At 45.9% G+C, this 19,029-nt stretch overlaps 1 protein-coding gene across 8 annotated transcripts in view; it reads left to right on the top strand.

Annotated features, from left to right (window-relative positions):
• Positions 1–19,029, top strand: part of Msi2 (musashi RNA binding protein 2) — a 373,812-nt gene that overhangs the window by 231,141 nt on the left and 123,642 nt on the right. For all 8 annotated transcript variants that reach the window (XM_069993232.1, XM_069993231.1, XM_069993230.1 and 5 more), the window contains one exon: positions 11,720–11,768. In XM_069993232.1, the coding sequence (XP_069849333.1) occupies positions 11,720–11,768 (49 nt within the window). The remainder of the gene's footprint in view (positions 1–11,719; positions 11,769–19,029) is intronic.

The raw sequence follows: 19,029 nt of genomic DNA, 5'->3' as shown, positions 1-19,029 counted from the left end.
TTTTAATGCAAGGAAGCTGAGCTGCCTTAGAGAACCTTCCCAAGATCATGCTCAGGTAGAGAGGGCTGATTGGGATTGAATCCAGGACTTGGGAGGCTAGGACTTGAGTTTCTTTGATTTGACTACTGCTGCTTTCCTTGTAGCCATGGGATTTCCAAGGATCTGTTTTGCTTCTCTGGGACGTGATAGGGCTAGACTCCTATCTTCTTGGTCTTTTCCACCGCAGGGATTTTATGATCCCTCTGAACAAGAAGTTACTTTACCGGGTGACTGAGTCCTTCGCCTGTAGCTGTGCTTGAACTTTGTTCTCAGCAGCATTGTGTCAGCCATTATTTGACAATGCTTTGGGAATTTAAAAGTCACAAAAGAGAATGCTTTTAAAAATAGTCTGTAATCAGAGCTTCCTTCATTTTGCTAATTTTCAACAAAGTCTTTGAGTCAGGACTTGATCTGAGCAACCCATAGGGGCTTTGACCCAGCATTCAAGGAGGTGACTTTAGAGGTCTGAAAGATGGGTTGTCAGGGGGAATTTGGACACCATTCAAGGCCCAGGGAAGATCTTTGGGTGAGCATTCACTCAGGTGCTTAATGTTCTACAGTTAACAGAATTCTACCTCCTGCCAAAATTGGTCATCGGAATAGAGGAAGCTGTTATTTCCAGCATCTACAAGTGCTAGTGCTGCTGAATTTGGACCTGGGAATTTGGGGGGAGGAATGAGGGGGGATAGTGTGCTCAGAGTCTTTGAAGTGCCAGAAAGGATTCAGTGGAGCCTTGGAGAATGGATTCCTATACTAGGTGGGAAGTACAACGGTGACCTCTGGGTAACTTCTAACTCCCCAGCCTGTGATGCAGAGACAGATGCAGCTTCCTCTCTCCTTTGGTCATAGACATTCACCTTAAGTCCTGGCTGAGTTCATCAAAATCATAGGCTGAGGGAGAAAAGGGAGCCTGGGGCCTGGGATTCCTGCAACATCCAGTGACCTACATCCTTAGGCCCATAGTCTGTCTCTCTTAATGTCCAGGTAGCAGAAAGGGATGGCATTCTAAACCCACATTCTTTCCATTGTGCTCTGCACAGTTCAGTGTTGGGTAGACAGAGGAGCCTCTGTGTCACCTTGGCTGAGCTCTCCCACTCCCTCGTTCTTCATTTGTCTCAGTCCATCTGTAAAGGGGCAGAATAGAAGGACTTAGAAGTCCCCTGCCCAGGGCTCTGATCCTCCTGAGATAGTCAGGTCCTCCTTCCACCCCACCTCAAGCCATGTCCTTTACCTCCCTGTTCTGCATACAGAAAAGAAGCCACACATGGCCTGAGGGATTGGCATTGGAATTAGGACCTGTGCTTTCCAAGCCACACAGCCCCACTCCTTCTCCCCAGCTCCCTAGGCGGATGACTGCAGCCACGCTTGTCACCATCTGAGATTGCATTGGCCACAGGAGATGTGGATGATTTTTCCATTTGGTCCTGATGTTTATTTCATGCCCATCAATATCAGCCCGTATTAGGACAGATGAGGTGGTTATTTACAGGCTGTGCATTTTCACACTTGGTAATTATAAACCCTTTCCCTGTTCGGTCAGAGTCGTGGAGATCTATTTTGGCAATTAGCAGTTTAGTATTTGTTTAATGGGAATGCAAGAGAGTGTTACGGCACATCAGTGCTCCCCTAATGATTTTCCTCTCTCCTCTGGAGCTGGCAGGTTTGGGCCTTTTTCACGGTAGGTGAGGCCTGATGGGAGAGGTTGGAGTGGGGAGAAAGGAGCACTAGGCAACCTGCCTGCCACTCCCCTCCCCCCAGAGCACACTTGCATGCATGCACGCACGCACGCACCAGCAACCAGCCCTGAAATGGGCCCCGGATTTCCAGAGCACAGCAGCCGCCACTTGAAGGAGCCTCACACAAGAGGCCGTTAGGCCAGATGCCATTTCCATGTGACAGCTGTCAGCCTGCCGGATCCAACTGCTGCTTCTCAAACAGCTTGTGCCCAGTTTTTCCCAGTGCCCCTCTCTGTGGCCCCTCCTACCACTTCCCTTCCTTGGCCCCCTCCTATCTAAGCCCAGGCTTAGACAAGTGAGAGGATCAGAGAAAGCCTCCTGCCCCCCCCTCCCCAGGGTGAGACCAGAGCCCAGGCTTTGTCTATACCCCTAACATCAAGCTCCACCCCAGCCATAACTCCCATGGGCAAATTGTTCTCTGTTGTGTTTGAGATAGGGCCTCTTGGGACTGTTCCCCCAAGGATGAGTTGATCCTGGTAGTGGCTTCCCATGTTGTGACCCACTTGCAGAGGAAAAACACAGCACTGAGTGTGCATATGTGCATGTGTGAGGGGCAGGGAATAAGGCCAGCCTCTGTTACGATTAGTCTATTCCAAATCAGGCACTTCCTGGCTACAACTTAAGCCTTTCTGTCAACCCTAGGATGGGAGATTTGTGTTGCTGGGCCATGTCATCTCTCACTAGCTGAACCCTGGACTGTGTTCTAGGGCCCCTATGCAGTTCTAGTTCCTGCTGTCCTCTCACTCCGGGTCTATGGGGAAGCCCAGTGATCTCCAGCTTTTTGATTTGCCTATCTAGAAGAAAGAGACCCCTGCATCCTTCTGTTCATTTATCTCTCCAGTCATTTCTCTTCCTTCTGAGCCACTACAGCAATAGACACACCATTTTCTAAGGTTACCTAACTTTAACTGGTGTGTGTGTGTGTGTGTGTGTGTGTGTGTGTGTGTGTGTGTGTGTGTGTGTGTGTGTGTGTGTGTGTGTGTGTGTGTGTGTGTGTGTGTGTGTGTGTGTGTGTGTGTGTGTGTGTGTGTTTTGTGGGGGGTTTTTTGTATAGGATTTTAAAGGCAATATTTGTTGGCTCATCCAACAGACAATGACACTACACTAAGCCGTAGGGATTTTTAAAATAGAGAGTACAATTAAGTGAGACCAGTAGGGGTAGGAGATGGAAGGGACACATCCAATTCTAAATCCTGGCTTCACTGTTTATATGATCCCAGGCAAATCACTTAATCTCAACAAGCCACAATTTCCTCACCAATAAAATGGGTGTGATAGTATCTACCTGCAAGCTGCAAGAATTAAATGAGCTTTGTAAATTGCCCATTAAACTCCAGTAAGTGGTTGCTATTACAACAGTCATTACTGGAGAGAGGGGGGACATTTCATCACAAGAGTCTGATAAGTACTACTCCTATAGCCAGGATCACTTAGTGTGAGGCCTTGCCTGACAATCTCTGGGATAGAGTTGTATGGAGTCCCCACAGGCAGGTGTCCCTTTGTTACATTCATAACTGCTGTCTGGTAAATACTGGGTTTGGTTTTATTAAGTGGGAAAATGGATTGGCCACTCCAGAATCAAAAACAGCGAAAGTAAGAAATAAAAAGGGCTGACAAAGAAGGATTCTACTTGATAAGAGGTAGAATATTCTGGCCACAGAACGCTTTTGAGGAGCCTTTTTTTTAAAAAAACTAAGTAAACTCTTGCTATTCAATTAAGATATGGGTAAGAATTAAAACAAACTAGGAGTTATTACAAACTAGATTTCTTTTTTTTTTTAACTTGTAAAATGTCCAGGCAGCAACTAGGACAGGACCCTAAGGGTGCCACCATTGCTCCAGAGCTGGGTTGTTTTAAAAGCTGCCTGCAATCAGGGACAGCAGAACCACAGACAGCAGGAAGTCAGGGACTGGCAGGTGAGACTTGGGCTTCTGGACCCAGCCTCTGGCAGTTCTCCAACAACCAGTAAGGAAACTGAGGCTCAGAAAATTGGAGATAAGTGGTAGAGCACCAGCTTTGAGTGAAAAAAATGAGAGCCAGAGGCCTACTACACATGCACGCACGCACGCACGCATGCATATGCATACACACCTATTATAACCCCATGGAAATGTTAGTGGCAGTGGGAAAAGAAACAGTTTTCTTCAGTTTTTCTTAAAATTCTAGGTTCTGTTATTGGTCCTTCTGAGCTACTTTAAGACTTCTGTCTTTCTTGACCTAAGACCTGGACAAGGTCAGGGGAGCCCCCAGAAAACAATATGTGGCAGGGATCTGGGCTGGTCCTTAACCTTTAGCATCCTACCTATGAGTGGCCAAAAGTCTACCAATGTGGGCCTTTTAATGTTGGGTCCATCCATCAGTACACATGTCCCATCAACTGCATTGGCCATTTATAAGTGTGTTTCTTTGCCTTGGTGGCACCTGGATCACTGGAGAATTTGAAAAGATCCTCTTCAGAATCCCATCCATAGTGACAACTTAAAAGGCTGGTATGACCTGGGCGGCAGGTGTTTCAACAGCTCCTAAGGTGCTTCTGGAGGCAGACCAGGCTGAAAACACTGACCCTAGAATTCAGCATGAACTAGTGGGATTTTCTGGCCTACTTTTTCTCTCCATTCTGCCTTTTGGGTGGTGTTAAAAAGAGACCCACCCAGTCCGTTGTGAGACTGGAACATACTGGAAAGTCCTATTTCAATGGACTGGACATCACTAAGCAAGCCTTATGGCAGGAGCTAGTTTTTGTCTGTGACTAGGCTGGCAGGGTAAGAGTGAAGAGCAGGTCTTCCTGTGTTCTGAAATAAAGCAGCCCATGGCTGTTGACACTGCAGAGGCTTCAGCACCTGTGTCCTGGGTGGTCCTACCACATCAAACAGCTGTCTGCTCTGAAGCATTAATGCCTGGAGTTCATGGAGCGTACATAATAGGGCCTATAAGCCCTACGCACTAAACATCATGGTCAACATTTGAGGGTGTTTATTTAAACTAACACTTGAAGCGTTTGAGTGGGAGCAGGAAACAACATTCAAGGGCATATGTTCTGGGGGTGTTGGAAGAGCCTGTTTCTCCTCTTCCCTCTCCTCTCCCTCCTTTTAGCTGGCCAGATGATTTAAGGTCCATTTGAAGTGCCATTTCCTGCTTTGTTCCTGATATGGATGATATGTGGGTGTATTTGTGTCCCAGGAGGAATAGGAAATTTCTTAGGGCAAATGTTGACCACAGCAAAGCCCTGGAACAGCCTCACAGAACAAAGTTGGCAAAGGACCGATGGAGGAGCTCAGTGCTCCCAGATGTTGCCTTTACAGCTTCTGGGCCCATTTCCTCCATTCTGGGCAACATCCTTGCAAGGGAATCTTAAAGACCATCTCATACAGTTCCTCCTTTCACAGATGGCTCCATTGGACAGGAAGAGGCAATGCCTTCTTCCCTAAGGTGCAGGTGGAGATGGGGTAGGAACTTGAGCCCCCTTACCAAGCTCTGCCCAGCACTACTTGCCTTGCTCAAGCTGTGCCTGGCACTTGCTGAGTCATTCTCTCCTTTAGCCTCCTTTGGGAAGAAGTTTTCTGTGTCCTCAAGTCAGCTCACCTTTACTCACCTCTATACTTAGAAAGCCAAAACTGCACAGCTTGGGGCAGAAGGAGGCAGGTCTAGGAGAACACACTCCAGGGTCACTCTCGGCAGCTGACCAACTGGACAAATAGAATTTTTGACCTTCTTTTCAACAAGCTTCATTGCATTGTGACTTTAAAGATTTCCTGTTGAGCCCGCACAGGAGCTGGGCTGGCTGCAGTCTTAACCTCTGGATATGATCAACACCATCTGGCTACTTCCAAAATCATCCAACAAGAATGTCTGGCTTCCAGTAAGTCTTTTGACTCATGCGAAAAGAGGGTTCGCTCATTCATTAAATGAATTAGGATTAGAGAGGCATCACCCACTGACTTGAGTGGTAATTATTCCTGATTTTTCATGGTGCTCATTTAGTGAGGAATGTGCTTGCCAGTTGCTCTTGGCTTTTCTAGGATCTCTGTCTTCAACCTTGCTGCTGGAGATTTAGAGGAGATCTTCCACACCCTAGTTCCTCTGTCCAGGTGCTTTGGAGTATAGAACCTGGTAATTTACTATCTAGCCCACTATTCAGCACCTTTTCTTCTCCCTGCTTTTTTAAAATCATTAGTGTCATGTAAGATCTCCTCCCCCTTTGAACAATTTTTTCCTTTTATTATTTAATGTACAATGGAATTGCCATTTAACAAAGCAGTTTATAAATACAATATAACTTGATCAGGTCTTTTTTTTTAAGGCGGGGGGAGGAGATGTTAATGGGCATCAGTGACTTACAACTGTAATCCTAGCTACCCAAGGGGCTGAGATCTGAGGATCATGTTTGGAAGCCAGCCTGGGAAGAAAGTCTGTAAGACTCTTGCCTCTAACTACCCAAAAAAAAAAAAAAGGAAAGAAAGAAGTGAAGCTGTGGCACAGGGTCGTAGAGTGACAACCTCAAGGAAAAACACAGAGGACAGCACCCAGGTCTTGAGTTCAAGTACAGGCAAAAAAACAAAACAATCTACAGTCACACAAATGCTTTGCAGTAAACCCCAGGACCTCAGTGGCAGACAATAATTGTCTATGTGTCATATGTCTGGAGAACCCTGGGAATGGTTCTGCTGACCTTGGCTGGCCTTGCTTACGTGTTTTGGGGAGAAGATAGCTCTCAGCCCATCTAGGTTGGCCTCAGGACAAATCCTTGGTGGGGGGGTCTTTGCCTCCCCATGTATGTCCCTCATCTACCAGTAGGCCTACCCAGGTGTGCCCTTCTCATGGCAGTGGCACAGGCCCAGGAGAGAACGTGCAGAAGCAAGCAAATCTTCTCAAAGCTAGGCCCCATGAGCCACTCCACTCTCTCCACCTCATTTTATTACTACCATACATTAAGTCCAGATGCAAGGGATGGGGAGAGAAATTGCAGAATTACAGAGTAAAGTATATAGGCCATCAATAGAATCAGTCTCCCATAGAACTGTGTGATTTGCCTCTTATTTGTACTTAGGTTGACGCTTTGTACAGGTTGCATAAAAGTAAATACAATTGCCATTAGCTCAATTTCCTAATCAAGATCAGTTGGCTACATGGTACAGACATTAACAAGAGCTTATCTGTTAGAAGGAAAGTTGATCATCAAAGTAGAATGTGAATCTGTCTTGGGTGCACGGGCTGCTTGGCTAAGTCTTGTCATCTTTTCCTTCATGGGTCCTACCATCTGTGTGTGTGTGTGTGTGTGTGTGTGTGTACACGCACGTGCACACACACATGTGTTAGAGTTGAAGGCCTAGGATCCACCCTTTCTGCTGGTTAGATGGAGATGAAATTCTCACAAACTTTCTGTCCAGGTTAGCTTCGAACCATGATCCTCAGATCTCAGCCTCCTGAGTATCTAGGATCACAAGTGTGAGTCCCTAGCACCCAGCTCCACCATAATTTTAAGATGTTACAATATAACTATCCAAGAGAAGTGAGGAACAAAGAAAAGGGATCACCACACTGCATTGGGTCATCCAGAAAAGAGGTTTTGTTCTGTGTGTTGAAGAGCAAATGCATGTTAGAGGGAGCCAGCTCTGTCTAGTGTCTTTTTGTCTTGTTTCTCTCTCAGAGTAGAACAGAGAAAGAAGGGGCCACCATCCACCAGCTGCATTAGCAGCACCTGGGAGAAGTTGGAAACACAGATGCTATTGAACTGGATACTGAGACGTAGAGGTGGAGAGAAGATGAATGGGATAGTAAAGCTGCTGGTTGATGATGTTGAAAAGCCTTTTCCAACACTAGTGGCCCCAAGACTAGCAGTGTGGCTCCTTTTACCCTTGATTCACACCCTACTGTATATGCCTAGTTTATACCTTGCCAGAGTCTGAAATATTTGGGTGCTTACGCCCTGCTGGTGTCAGGGCAAAGACCAGGGTATCCCATTCCCAGCCATTCACCTGAAAGATAGTTGACCTCATATTTTCATTCTGGAAGACACTGTTAAGGACACTAGGGCTCCTTGTCAACCTGCTTTGGTCATTATAAAGCATGTCTCAAGGTTGGAATAATCTTGTCTCTCCAGAAGACCAGGCTCCTGTGGAACAAAGCAGGCTGAGGTCCTCCTCTGGCCCTTAGGAGGTTCACAAGACCACTAGGCTCACTGGTGTCACACCTGGTACAAACCTATAAGGTGGCAATGTGAAGACAGTATCCAGAAAACTAAAGGGCAGTGTTAATCACAGGGAAGAGCATGTTTTCTCTGGGAGTATTTAACAAGTTAATGGTGTTTGCTACCCTCCTACCTCTCTATGCTATCCTAGACCTTGAATGAGAGCTGGCCTGTGTGTTAATGTTGGTAACTATTCGGCCATCTCGTTTACCTGGGTTTCACAAGGGTGTTTGCGTGTGCTCTCATGTGAGACAGAGTGACTGAGATCGTTACGGGTTTGCTGGCTCCTGGGCTATTACCAGTTACCTCAACTGTGCCCCTTTTTTCCCCTTAATGGAGACTCACACAAGCTGCTTCTGTTTGATTCACACAGAACCGTGAGAAACAGGCCCGTATGTGAGGCCCGTGTTTTTCATTCTATTCAGTCTTTGTATATTCAAATTCTCCTAGTTTCAGCTCTTGCTGTTCTGCCAGATTTCCATCGCATTGATGGCTTCTCTGAATTAATAAGTGTTTTGCAGCCGCTGAAAAGTTTTCACCCCACCAGCACTGGGACTTATCCATATTGATTTTTTCCCCTTTCTCTTCCCTCTCTAGCTACTTCTTAGATGTTGCATTTTGTAAAGTGTTAATAGAATTTTTTTTTCTTTTGCCCTGACACTATTCAGGAGGTCTTTGCAAGTCCCATAGTACAGCTGGACTACAGAGGAAAGAGCTCTCTATTCTTTAGGACAATAGTTGCCCCCTAAACACACTGCGATCCTCCCCCACGATCGCCAGGGTAGAGTGAGTGTTGGAGGCTTTGTAAGAAAGCAGCCAATTACTCACTGCTGAAAAGGAGTTTGGAAAATGCATTTTTTTTTGTTAAAAAAATTCAAAGTATTTATTTCCTAAGGGGATCTGAGTCTCAGTACCAAAACATGGCCAACACAGAAGGGAAGCTGTTTTCCTTAGTGTTAGGCATTTTCAGCTCAAAATAAGGACTTGGCATTCATTCAGAGAACATGGAGATGGATGTGAAGCAGCAGATGTCACATTTACCTTCACTGTCCCAGCAGGTCTCACCCCCAACACACACACACACACACACACACACACACACGCACGCACACACACACACGCACACATGCACCCTGGGCATCAGGATTCATATCTCATCCCAGGGTCTGAGTCTAGGATGCCATATGCTCTAGTGTGACTGCTCTGTGTGCAAACACACCGGTAGATCTTATGGTGGTTTTGCTTGAGTGGTGCATGGGAGGCAGAACGGCTGTTGTGTGTATGGCCTCAGCAGGTGCCTGGGGGGCTCTTCAAGCCTGCCAGGTATGGGCATCTGGGAGGGGCCAGGAGAAGGAACCCACTCAAGTGATCTGCAAAGTATCAGCGCCTGCTCCTGCCAGCTGGTGCCTGAGAGAATGAGGGCAGCACCCTGACTGGGGGAGGAGTTACCAAGCAAGGCCATTCTCCCTCCTCCCCCCATACCCTGCACATGACTACAGGAGTGGGGACCAGAAGGGGAAGGCCTCAGGAGCCTGTTTGTTCAGGCTTGGTTGCTTAGCAACAAAAGGGGGCCCTGTCTCCAGGAGTTTTTTAAGCTAGGCCAAGTCCCTTCAAGATTGGTGATGGCCTTGCCTACCCTTTCTTCCATCCTTACCTGGACTTTTTGCTCTTCTCTACATTATATCTGATAGCATCTAGAAAAATAGATTTGAGTTGTCTGTAGGCGCTGTTTTAAACCTTGTTTTCTTGCTTCTCCCAGTGTCTTCTCCTAAGTTGCAGCTCATAGTCTGGGAGGAGTGAAGAGTGAATAGCCTGGGATTCCTTTTCTCAGCTGGCTTAGCTCAAGCCTCCAGGCTCATTTATGAGCCTTTGAGCACAAATCAATGATTCTCAGTCATTCCTAGTTACATCCACATGTGGGAAAATGCTCCTAGGACAGAGCCCTCTGGCTGACGCTTTTCCACCCATAACCACATAAGTTGGGTTGTATTTCTGCTGCCAGTCAAGAGCAGGCTGCTCACAAGAACAGACCAGGTACTTTAGCTAAATAGCTGATGAGTTAAGACAAATACCTAGGCTAAATAGATGCTGTGTGGAATAAAGAATTTGATTTAAAACAAAAGGAATGGATTCTGAGGCTAGACATGGTTCATTAAGTATTGAGTTTCTGAAATCTACTTGCCAATCAAGTGTGACTTCTGAAATCTTATTGTTAGAAACTCCCAAAATGATTGCAAGATGCTAGAAACATCCAGGATCATTGTGGGTTTAAGGGCAGACAGAAATTGTTCTTGGTGTTTTCTTCTCTTTGTTTGTTTGGCAAAGGTCCTAGGATCAGTACATTTGTTTGCCATAGCTGCCATAGTAAGTACCACAGAGTAGTTCCAACAACAGAAGTCTATTTTTTCATAATTCTGGAAGCTAGAATCCAATACAGTAGAGTTGGTTTCTTCTGAGGCCTGTCTATCCTTAGCTTGTAGGTGACTGTCTTCTGAATGTGACTGTCTTCTTCACCCTAATTACCTCCCTCGAAATACAGTTATGTATCAGGAGGCTAAGATCTGAGGATCACGTTTCAAAGCCAGCCAGCCCAAGCAGAAAAGACCCTGTGAGACTCTTAACTCCAATTAACCACTGAAAACCAGAAGTGGCACTGTGGCTCAAAGTAGTAGAGCACTAGCCTTGAGCAAAAGAGCTCAGGGACAGAGCCCAGGCCTTGAGTTCAAGGCACATAACCACCACCCCCCCCCATTAAAAGTCATGTACACAGTATTGGGGAGTCAGGATTTCAGTATATGAATTTTAGGGAGCATAGTCTGTCCCGTAACAGTTAAGTTGAAGTCTCATTGATAACTGGAAACAATGTAAAGAATCATCAGAGGGAAATAACTAAGCTTCCTGCCCTATGAAATCCTGCTGTGATCAGGATAGTATTCATAGCAGGGTGCAGGTGACTCAGGCCTATACTTCTTGCTACTCAAAAGGCTGAGATCTAGAAGATCATAGTTTGAAAAGTTTATGCAGAAAAGCCTGTGAGACCCTGTCTCTAAAATAACCAGCAAAAATCAGGGCTGTAGTTCTCAAGGGATAGAACCCAAGCGATCAAGCAAGCTGAACAAGCACAGGGCCCTGAATTCAAACACACCAGTACCACAAAAAGAAAAAAAGAGCTGTGGCTTACCCCTGTAATCGTAGCTACTCAGGAGGCTGAGATCTGAAAATCTTGGTTCAAAGCCAGCCTTAGCAGAAAACTCTGTGAGACTCTTATCTCTAATTATTAATTACCCCCCAAAGGTGGAAGTGGAGCTGTGGCTCAAGTGGCAATAAAGCTCAGGGACAGCACCCAGGCCCTGAATTCAAGCCCCAGGACCCACCAAAAGAAAAAAAGAGAAAAGAAAAAGAAAATAATGATATAGTAAGTAAGCTGTAATAAGTTTGCAGTATTCAAGATAGTTACTTGTTAAAGCATGAAACGAAGAGAATTCCATATACAATACACTGTAAGCCATATTAAAATCATCAGACACTTTTTAAAGTAAATAATAAAGGAAAATATACCATGTGTTAGCTATAGTACTAGGCAGAAAGATGCACAATTACATTCTTTTTTTCTTTTTTTCTTTTTTTTTCAAATCTTCTTTAGGGAACCACTATTACACCTATAGTGGAAACTACCGCTTCTACCCCCCCACTGTTTATAATGTTGTATGCGTTTTGTGGAAATCCCTAAAGCTGTCTCTCTTTTGTATTTTGCAGGTGGAGGATGCGATGCTGATGTTTGATAAAACCACCAACAGGCACAGAGGTAAGATGCCCCAGCTTGAGAAAGTTGTCCCTACACTCTCTTGCTGGCCTCTGTCACTGCTCATGTCCAGTCCCACTAACTAGGATTCCAGGAAGAATCCCAAAGCAAGCAGGAACTGGTGGCCATTTGTTGAAGGTCTCCATTAATGGACAGCCACCTTAGCACAGAGAATCCAGATACAGATAATTAAAACCCCCATCCATTTTTGGCTTGGGAACTCTGACTGGATACAGCCACACTCAGCACACATTCAGATAAGATTTCTAATCCAGACTTTCTTAATCCTTTGTTAACCTCAGCGCTAAGTGATTGTGGTGGAAATTATTTGTAGTAATTCCTCAAAATTGAATTCTCAATTTGTACCGATGAAGGTAGTTTAGATGCAGACTATCTAGAGAGAGAGAGAACCTGGTGTTGTTTGTTTGCTGAGTACAGCAGTTGAAGATGGAGCAGTCCCTTGTGGTACTTGAGAATGTGTAGGGACAAGTGTATTGTTTTGTCGACTCTCTTGTGTTCCTCCTGTCCTATTCATGTTAAAGAAAATGGATGCCAACCTGGGATCCCAGACTTATAAAATGTCGTGTGGTCGAGCTCTCCTTGGGAAAGGATCCCTAGCATTGAACTTGTCAAAGGTGGCCCTGACCTCCCCTCCCAACAGAACATGTTAAAATTATTGTCTTGAAAAATAAAACTGAGGGGCTGGGAAGGTGGCTCAGTGGTAGAGCACTTGCCTTGCATGCATGAGGCCCTGGGTTCAATTCCTCAGCACCACATAAGCAGAAAAAGCTGGAAATGGTGCTGTGGCTCAAGTGGTAGAGCACTAGCCTTGAGCTGAAGGGCTGAGGGACAATGCCCAGGCCCAGAGTTCAGGCCCCACGACTGGCAAAATAAATAAATAAATAAATAAATAAAATTGAAAGAATCTAGAAAATCTTCCCTAGAGGTAGTAGACTCAAAGAAGATTATGACATAGCATTCCATTCTTCTGTTCTCCAGGAGCATTAGGTTTCTGGGGTCTCTATTAACAGTTAATGAGAGTGGAGCCTCAGAAAGCTAAGGTGTGGGGGTAGGAAAGGGTGTGGGGCATTTTTCTGAAGGTGGTAGGGAGCTGCTAGTGAGCCCAGTGAGCTATGTTTCCTTGCCACTTGGATTGCATTTAGATGTTTCTCTCGTTGTTTGCATTCTTGCTATCACCTGTTATTAGAAGCAGTTACCCAGCATTGACTGTGCATCTTTCCTGTTTGAAGAAGGCAGCTAATAAGCAAAGGGGAGGAAGCAATGAAGGGGGATGTCGGGGTTTGGCTGGCAGAGTGGGAGGACAAGTGTGTCCTGATTTGCCTGGTCACCAAGCATCTCGTGCCCATCTACAGTGACCTCAAGATGGGAAAATGAGAATTGGGTGGCCTACAGTGGTGACAAGTGTTTGTGGAGGGAAGAGATGGGAAGGGGTAGGGGGTGAGGAGTAGGGAAAGACAAAGAGAGGAAAAGCATGCAAATTTCAAATATCTGGTTGTGTCTACCAAGTTGCTTTAGAGGGAGAGGAGGAAGGTAATGCTGTGATGGGAAATTTGTGAATGTCCTTGGCCATTGTCCACATTATGGTTTCCAAAGTACCAAGCCAAGCATGGTGGTCTATGTATTGTAATCCTAGGTACTCAGGAAGCTGAGATCTGAGGATCATGGTTCCAAGCCAACCCAGGCAGAGAATTCTGTGAGACTCTTAATCTCTAATTAACCACTAGAAAACCAGAAGTGGTGTTGTGGCTCAACGTAGTAGAGCACTAGCTTTGAGCAAAAGAGCTCAAGCCCTGAGTTCAAGTACTATGACCGACCAAAAAAAAGTAAAAAAACAAAGCAATAACAGAAGTGCAATTTCCTTGTTGCATTTTCTAAGTTGACCTTCTCAGCAGCCATTGGAAGGTTGTATGACGTTGGACAAAAGCACCTATTTTATGCCTGGGTTTATTCATGTGTAAAATGGGAATAATAGTAGTACCTCCTTACTGGGACTGTTGGGGGTGGAATGTTGAGTGTCAATTATGCATCAGGGTTAGCTCTTGTTACCGTTATGACTGTCCCTTCTGTTTTGTGGGTGTGATAAACCCAGGTTCAGGGATTGTAACTTACATATCTCAGCACAGCCTCAACCCTTAGACTGCCAATTCCAAATACTGTTCTTTCAGTGTTATGGCCAGATGGGAAGGGTTTGGTAAGAAGAACATTTTCATCCTTTATTTTTCAGGGTTGCAGTGCCCATCTATGTGGCATTCAGTCTTTACTGTTAGAAATCATAATTGTAGAAGATTTTGGAGCAGCATTCAAGCAGTATTAGCGGTCTTCCGTTCCCTTCTTTCCTCTCCCTCCCTTCTTTACTTCCTCTCCTTGTGTTGGTGATCTGATTCTGGGCTTCTCGCTGCTGAGCATAGGTTGCACCACTGAACTCCAGCCCCAGGCCTGTGGCTTCCTTTTTTTGATGATCAATGGAAAGAAGTGTTTTTGATCTGCTATGCTAAGACCTTCTACTGTGTCATTTTGTCATCAACCCTCACAGCTGATTAGGGATGGAAGTTTGTTGTCATCTAAGGAGCCTGAGGGCTGAAAGCTTGTGGAGGTCACACTACTAGGCTCTGACAGAGGTAGATTCTTACTCAGTGGCAGACTTCTGGATAAGTTGTCCCTTACTGTTAACCAGAGCCCTACTGCTGGACACAAGGTTGCTCCTATTTTCAGTTTCCAAAGGAGAGGAATGCAAGAAGGCTAGAGTTGGGGCCCAGCTGTGTGGAGGAGGTAGAGAAAGGTCGAAGCTACTACACAGTGCTCAGGGAAGCCTGAGGACGTTCTTGAAGGCTCTCCTGAATCCAGACTTCTACAGGACACTGTGGACAGGAAAGCAGGCAGAGCCTGGTGTGTGCATATTCCTGCCCCAACCCCAGCAAAGAAGGGCCAGTGCAAACATCCGATTGCTCTACCAGAAATTAAGGCCCCTGTCCTGGTTATAGGATCAGCTCAATGCAGCTATATGGTTGTGGAACCTAGAACAAGAGGAGAAACAGAGAGCTTCTTATTAAAACGTGATATAAGAATCAGGTATCAAGCTGGGTGCCAGTGGCTCATGCCTGTAATCCTAGCTACTCAGGAGGCTGAGATCTGAAGATCGTGGTTCAAAGCCAGCCTGGGCAGGAAAGTCTGTGAAACTCTTAATCTCCAGTTAACGGCTAGAAAACTGGAAGTGGTGGTAGAGCACTCACTTTGAGCTAAAGAGCTCAGGGACAATGCTCAGGCCCAGAGTTCAAGCCCCACAACCGACAAAAAAAAAAAAAAAAAAAAAAAAAGAATCTGGTATCAGTGGCTCACGCTTTTAATCCTAGACACTTGGCAGGCTGATCCAGAGGATTGTACAATGTTTGAGGACAGCCAGGCAGATTTGATCTCCAAAATAACTGACAAAAAAGTAGGACCGGAGGTGTGTCTCAAGTGGTAGAGTGCCAGCTTAGAATGTATGAGGTGCACACCACAAATACCACCAAAAAATAAAGCATCAGGGGGAAGGCATGCCAAGAAGTTTCTAGAAGAAAAACTTGGGATCTACCTTCTCTCCCCCCCCCCCCCCCAACCCCTCCATCCCTGTTTCCAGTGTTGTTTCTGCACAGGTGGAAGCTTTAGGCCAAATATACCTTCTAACCCCTCAAAATAGTGCAGGAGGAATTTTCTTTTGGGCTTGAGTTTGAACTCTGCCTCACTTATACCAGAGCTTCCTTCCCAGCCCTCAACCATCTCAGCTTCTTCCTTTAAAATTATGGGCACTGAGGAATCCAGGGCCTAAAGTGTGTATCAGGACTTAGATTCTTACCTCAGGCATTCCAAGATAAAGTCCTTTAAAAAGTCTGTGTGTGAGAGGGAGTGGGGGTGTTGTTGTTTAGTACTGGTACTGGGGCTTGCACACCGAGCTTCATGCTCTCACGTGGCTTTCTCACTCAAAACTGCTTCTGGCTTTTTGGTGGGTAATTGGTATGCCATGGACTATTCTGCCCATACTGACTTTGAACCTCCATCCTCAGATCCTAGCCTCCCGGGCAGCTAGGATTACAGGTGTGAGCAATTGCTCCAGGAGGGGCATCCCTGACAACTCTGTACTGGGCTGAGCTTCCAGGAAGCTCACTACAAAGTGCTCTTGAATGGAGACTGTGGCAAAACTGGTCTGGGATGCCTTCTGAAATAGGGAGGCCCTTTTCCTGCTCCAGGAGAGGTAAGAAGTCAGCTCTGTGCCTACATGATCTATCACTGGATGTAACACCACCCTTCCCACCTTCTACTTCTCCTTATCTCATCCATCCCCCTACTCTTCAGGAAGCTGGTTTGACCTGGGTTTTCTGCTGAGGAAATTCCACAGGGACCATTCTCAGGCATTTCCAGTGACTGCTCCTCAATCCTGAAAGGGGTCTGAGCATCCTGTCACAATTCTCACCCTGGCCTCTGCTGTCATGGCTTCATAGCTGTCTAAACGTATACTTGAACCATCTCAGTAGAAACAGACATCACTTTCCTAGCAGTGAACATACTCAGTGCTGGAACAGCATGGTTGCCTGCAGCTCCTGGGGCTGTTTGATGGCCAACATCTGTAGGTGAGCTGTGCAGCTCAGAGGCACACAGGTAGAAGCAGAGTTGGGACATCAACCCAGTCTGTGTGACCTGCAGCCCTGGCTCTTAGCCCCTGTGCAGACATGATGCTGGGCAGTCATGCAAGCAGGAGAGTGGTGACTTTAGAGGCTGAGTGCTTCCTTGTGCTTCTTTTTTCTCCACATCAACACTTCTTACTGGACCATGATACTCCTCCATTTCCAGATGGAGAAACTATAAGTTTGGGGAATACTACATAGCAAGTTCCAGACAAGGAACTGAGCTAGTGGTAGAAGCTGGGGGCCATCTTGGCCTTGCCCATCACTTCATCCTTGGCCTTCCCCGAGATGATTTGTGCTTAGAGGAGAGAGAGTGATGGCTTCCCAATTTTCTCAGCGTCATTGCATTTGCTGAAAGTTGTTAGCGGTAGTCTGAAAAATATTGGGCTGATCATCAACGGATTTAATCATCAGGGGGAAATTTGTTGCTTTATCCTTGCAAAACTCAAGACTTGATCTGAAACTCATCTTTAGGTATTGATCCCAGGGTGGGGGAGGGGAGGGGTGCTACCTGAGAGAGGAAACAGCCAAGCATTGTCCTTGGAGTGGAAAGGAGGAGGGAGGGGTAGAATCGCTCCTGCTCTCTGCACTTGTCCCCACACCCTCAGCTTTGTTGAGTAAGTGGAATTTGAGCATGTTGATTGCAGAAATAAGTCCAACGTTCACTTCCGTCTGGTGGGTCAGAGCCCCCTAGATGAGGGTCAATCCAGCTGTTCCTCCCTCTGACCCCAGGCCCTGGGTTCCTGAACCCTGCACTGCTGGGCCCCTCCAGGGGATAGCTGAATGGTTGGGAGCCTATTGGGAAATGTGTGGGGAGTCTCTGAAGCTTATGCCATCTCCTGGGGAGGGTCCACTGGAGAAGGAATGGTCTCTGGCCCTGGACATCCCTGTGGCTGCCATTACCCAGCAGGCCTGTTTGCTGTGGAAGGTTGCCAGAGGCAAAGAAACAGGATACACTGAGAGAAAAATAAAGATTAGCGTGATGGATGACTTCTCCCAACAGTTAGCAGTCACTTATTAACTGTAATGCTAATGGCTTTGGGGAGGAACAACAACTCCTGAGAGCCACCAGCCTCAAAGAAAAGGGCCTTTCCTCTGCACCAGCTGCAGCAGGTCCTTGAACAGAGGGGGTCTTTTCCCAGGATGGCTGTGTCTTCTCACTGGAGAGGCCCATAGCGGGCAGATCCAGCCAGAGGGAGGAACTTTCCATAAACTTACCTTCAGGTCCAGGGCTACTGAACTCAGCCCTTGGCTTCTCCCTTAAAGCTTGCTCAGAGTCTCTGTCCCGAAAGCAGTTGGCCTGAATTTAAGGTCTCCATAATTTGTGTAATCAGTTTATTTACTAAAATGGTGCCAGGAAAGATGTAACTGAATCTGTGATAGAAGATAATGCTTTTCTAAGGAGAAAAAACAGCCCTTAATGTCTTGAATACCTGCCAGATACTCACTTTTGAAATTGACCTCTGAAGTCAGGATTAGTAACACCATATAAAGATGATTGAGCGTCTCACTGTAATTATTTGTTTATTGGTGCCTGTTTGTCAAAAACAGAGGAGGCATGTAAAAAAGAGTTTCACAGAGGCATAAATTGAATTGTTAAAAAAACACACACACACACACACAAAAGCTGTATGGTGGTATATCTCTATAATCCAAGCACTAGGAGGCTGAGGCAGGAAGATCAAGAGTTTAGGACCAGTCTTGGGTTATATAAAGACACCCCTACCACTACCCCAGCAGATCCCCACCCCTTGCCACCAGTTATAAAAGCATTTCTTCATTTGTGCGATGTCAAAGACAAAGTAAATGTTTTTCCCCCGATGAAAACACTGTAACAGTCTGAATTTTACTTGCCTGAGGTAGAAACTGGCATTTACAAGCTGAAAATGGGACTTTGTGGGTTAGAAGAAGGGTGTTTGATAGAGGTCACACCCAAGAGGGGTTTTTGGATAAGCTAAGGATAAGGTACTGTCTCCACTGGTTGTAACATTGGTTCTGACATGATAAGAAGTCACCCTGAAAAATACCAGTGTCCACATGCCCCACCTTTGGAATCTGAAATGAGATTTGCTGCTGGTCTGCCCTATTAGAATTATGCCAGTGATATTTTCCAACCTCTCCAGGCTGCATCCCCATAGTGCTAAGTACCCATCAAATCCTGCCCCATGTCTGAGATATATAAACAGGTTTATTGAAAACCTATAAATCAGTGGCTGATTGTTACTAGTATTGATCCTAATTCTGTACCTGAATTGGAATCCAGTGAATAAGAAAGCAACTGTGTGTCACAGGCCAACCCTGCGGAGGGTCTTGGCCTCACAGAGCTATCAGTGTAGTTGTAGTGTGATTTGGCCCTCAAACTTTCTGGTTGGCCTCTTAGGCAAGCATGGGGTCTTGATGGGATTATAAAGACTGGATGGGCCATTGTCAGTGTGGGGCAGCTATTTAGGTAAGGAATTACCACACCAGCAATCTAGGAAAGAGTTGTCCGAATGGGATAGAAACTTAAGTCTCACCAAACTTTCTACAGTTAGACATTGATGGACAAGAGAGGTCTTAAAGGCCAGGAACAGTGGTGGCTTGGG

Source organism: Dipodomys merriami, unplaced genomic scaffold (assembly GCF_024711535.1).
Source record: "Dipodomys merriami isolate MVZ:Mamm:240054 unplaced genomic scaffold, mDipMer1.0.p SCAF_42, whole genome shotgun sequence".
Classification (NCBI taxonomy): Eukaryota; Metazoa; Chordata; class Mammalia; order Rodentia; family Heteromyidae; genus Dipodomys; species Dipodomys merriami.
This window is presented reverse-complemented; position numbering and strand designations above follow the sequence as displayed.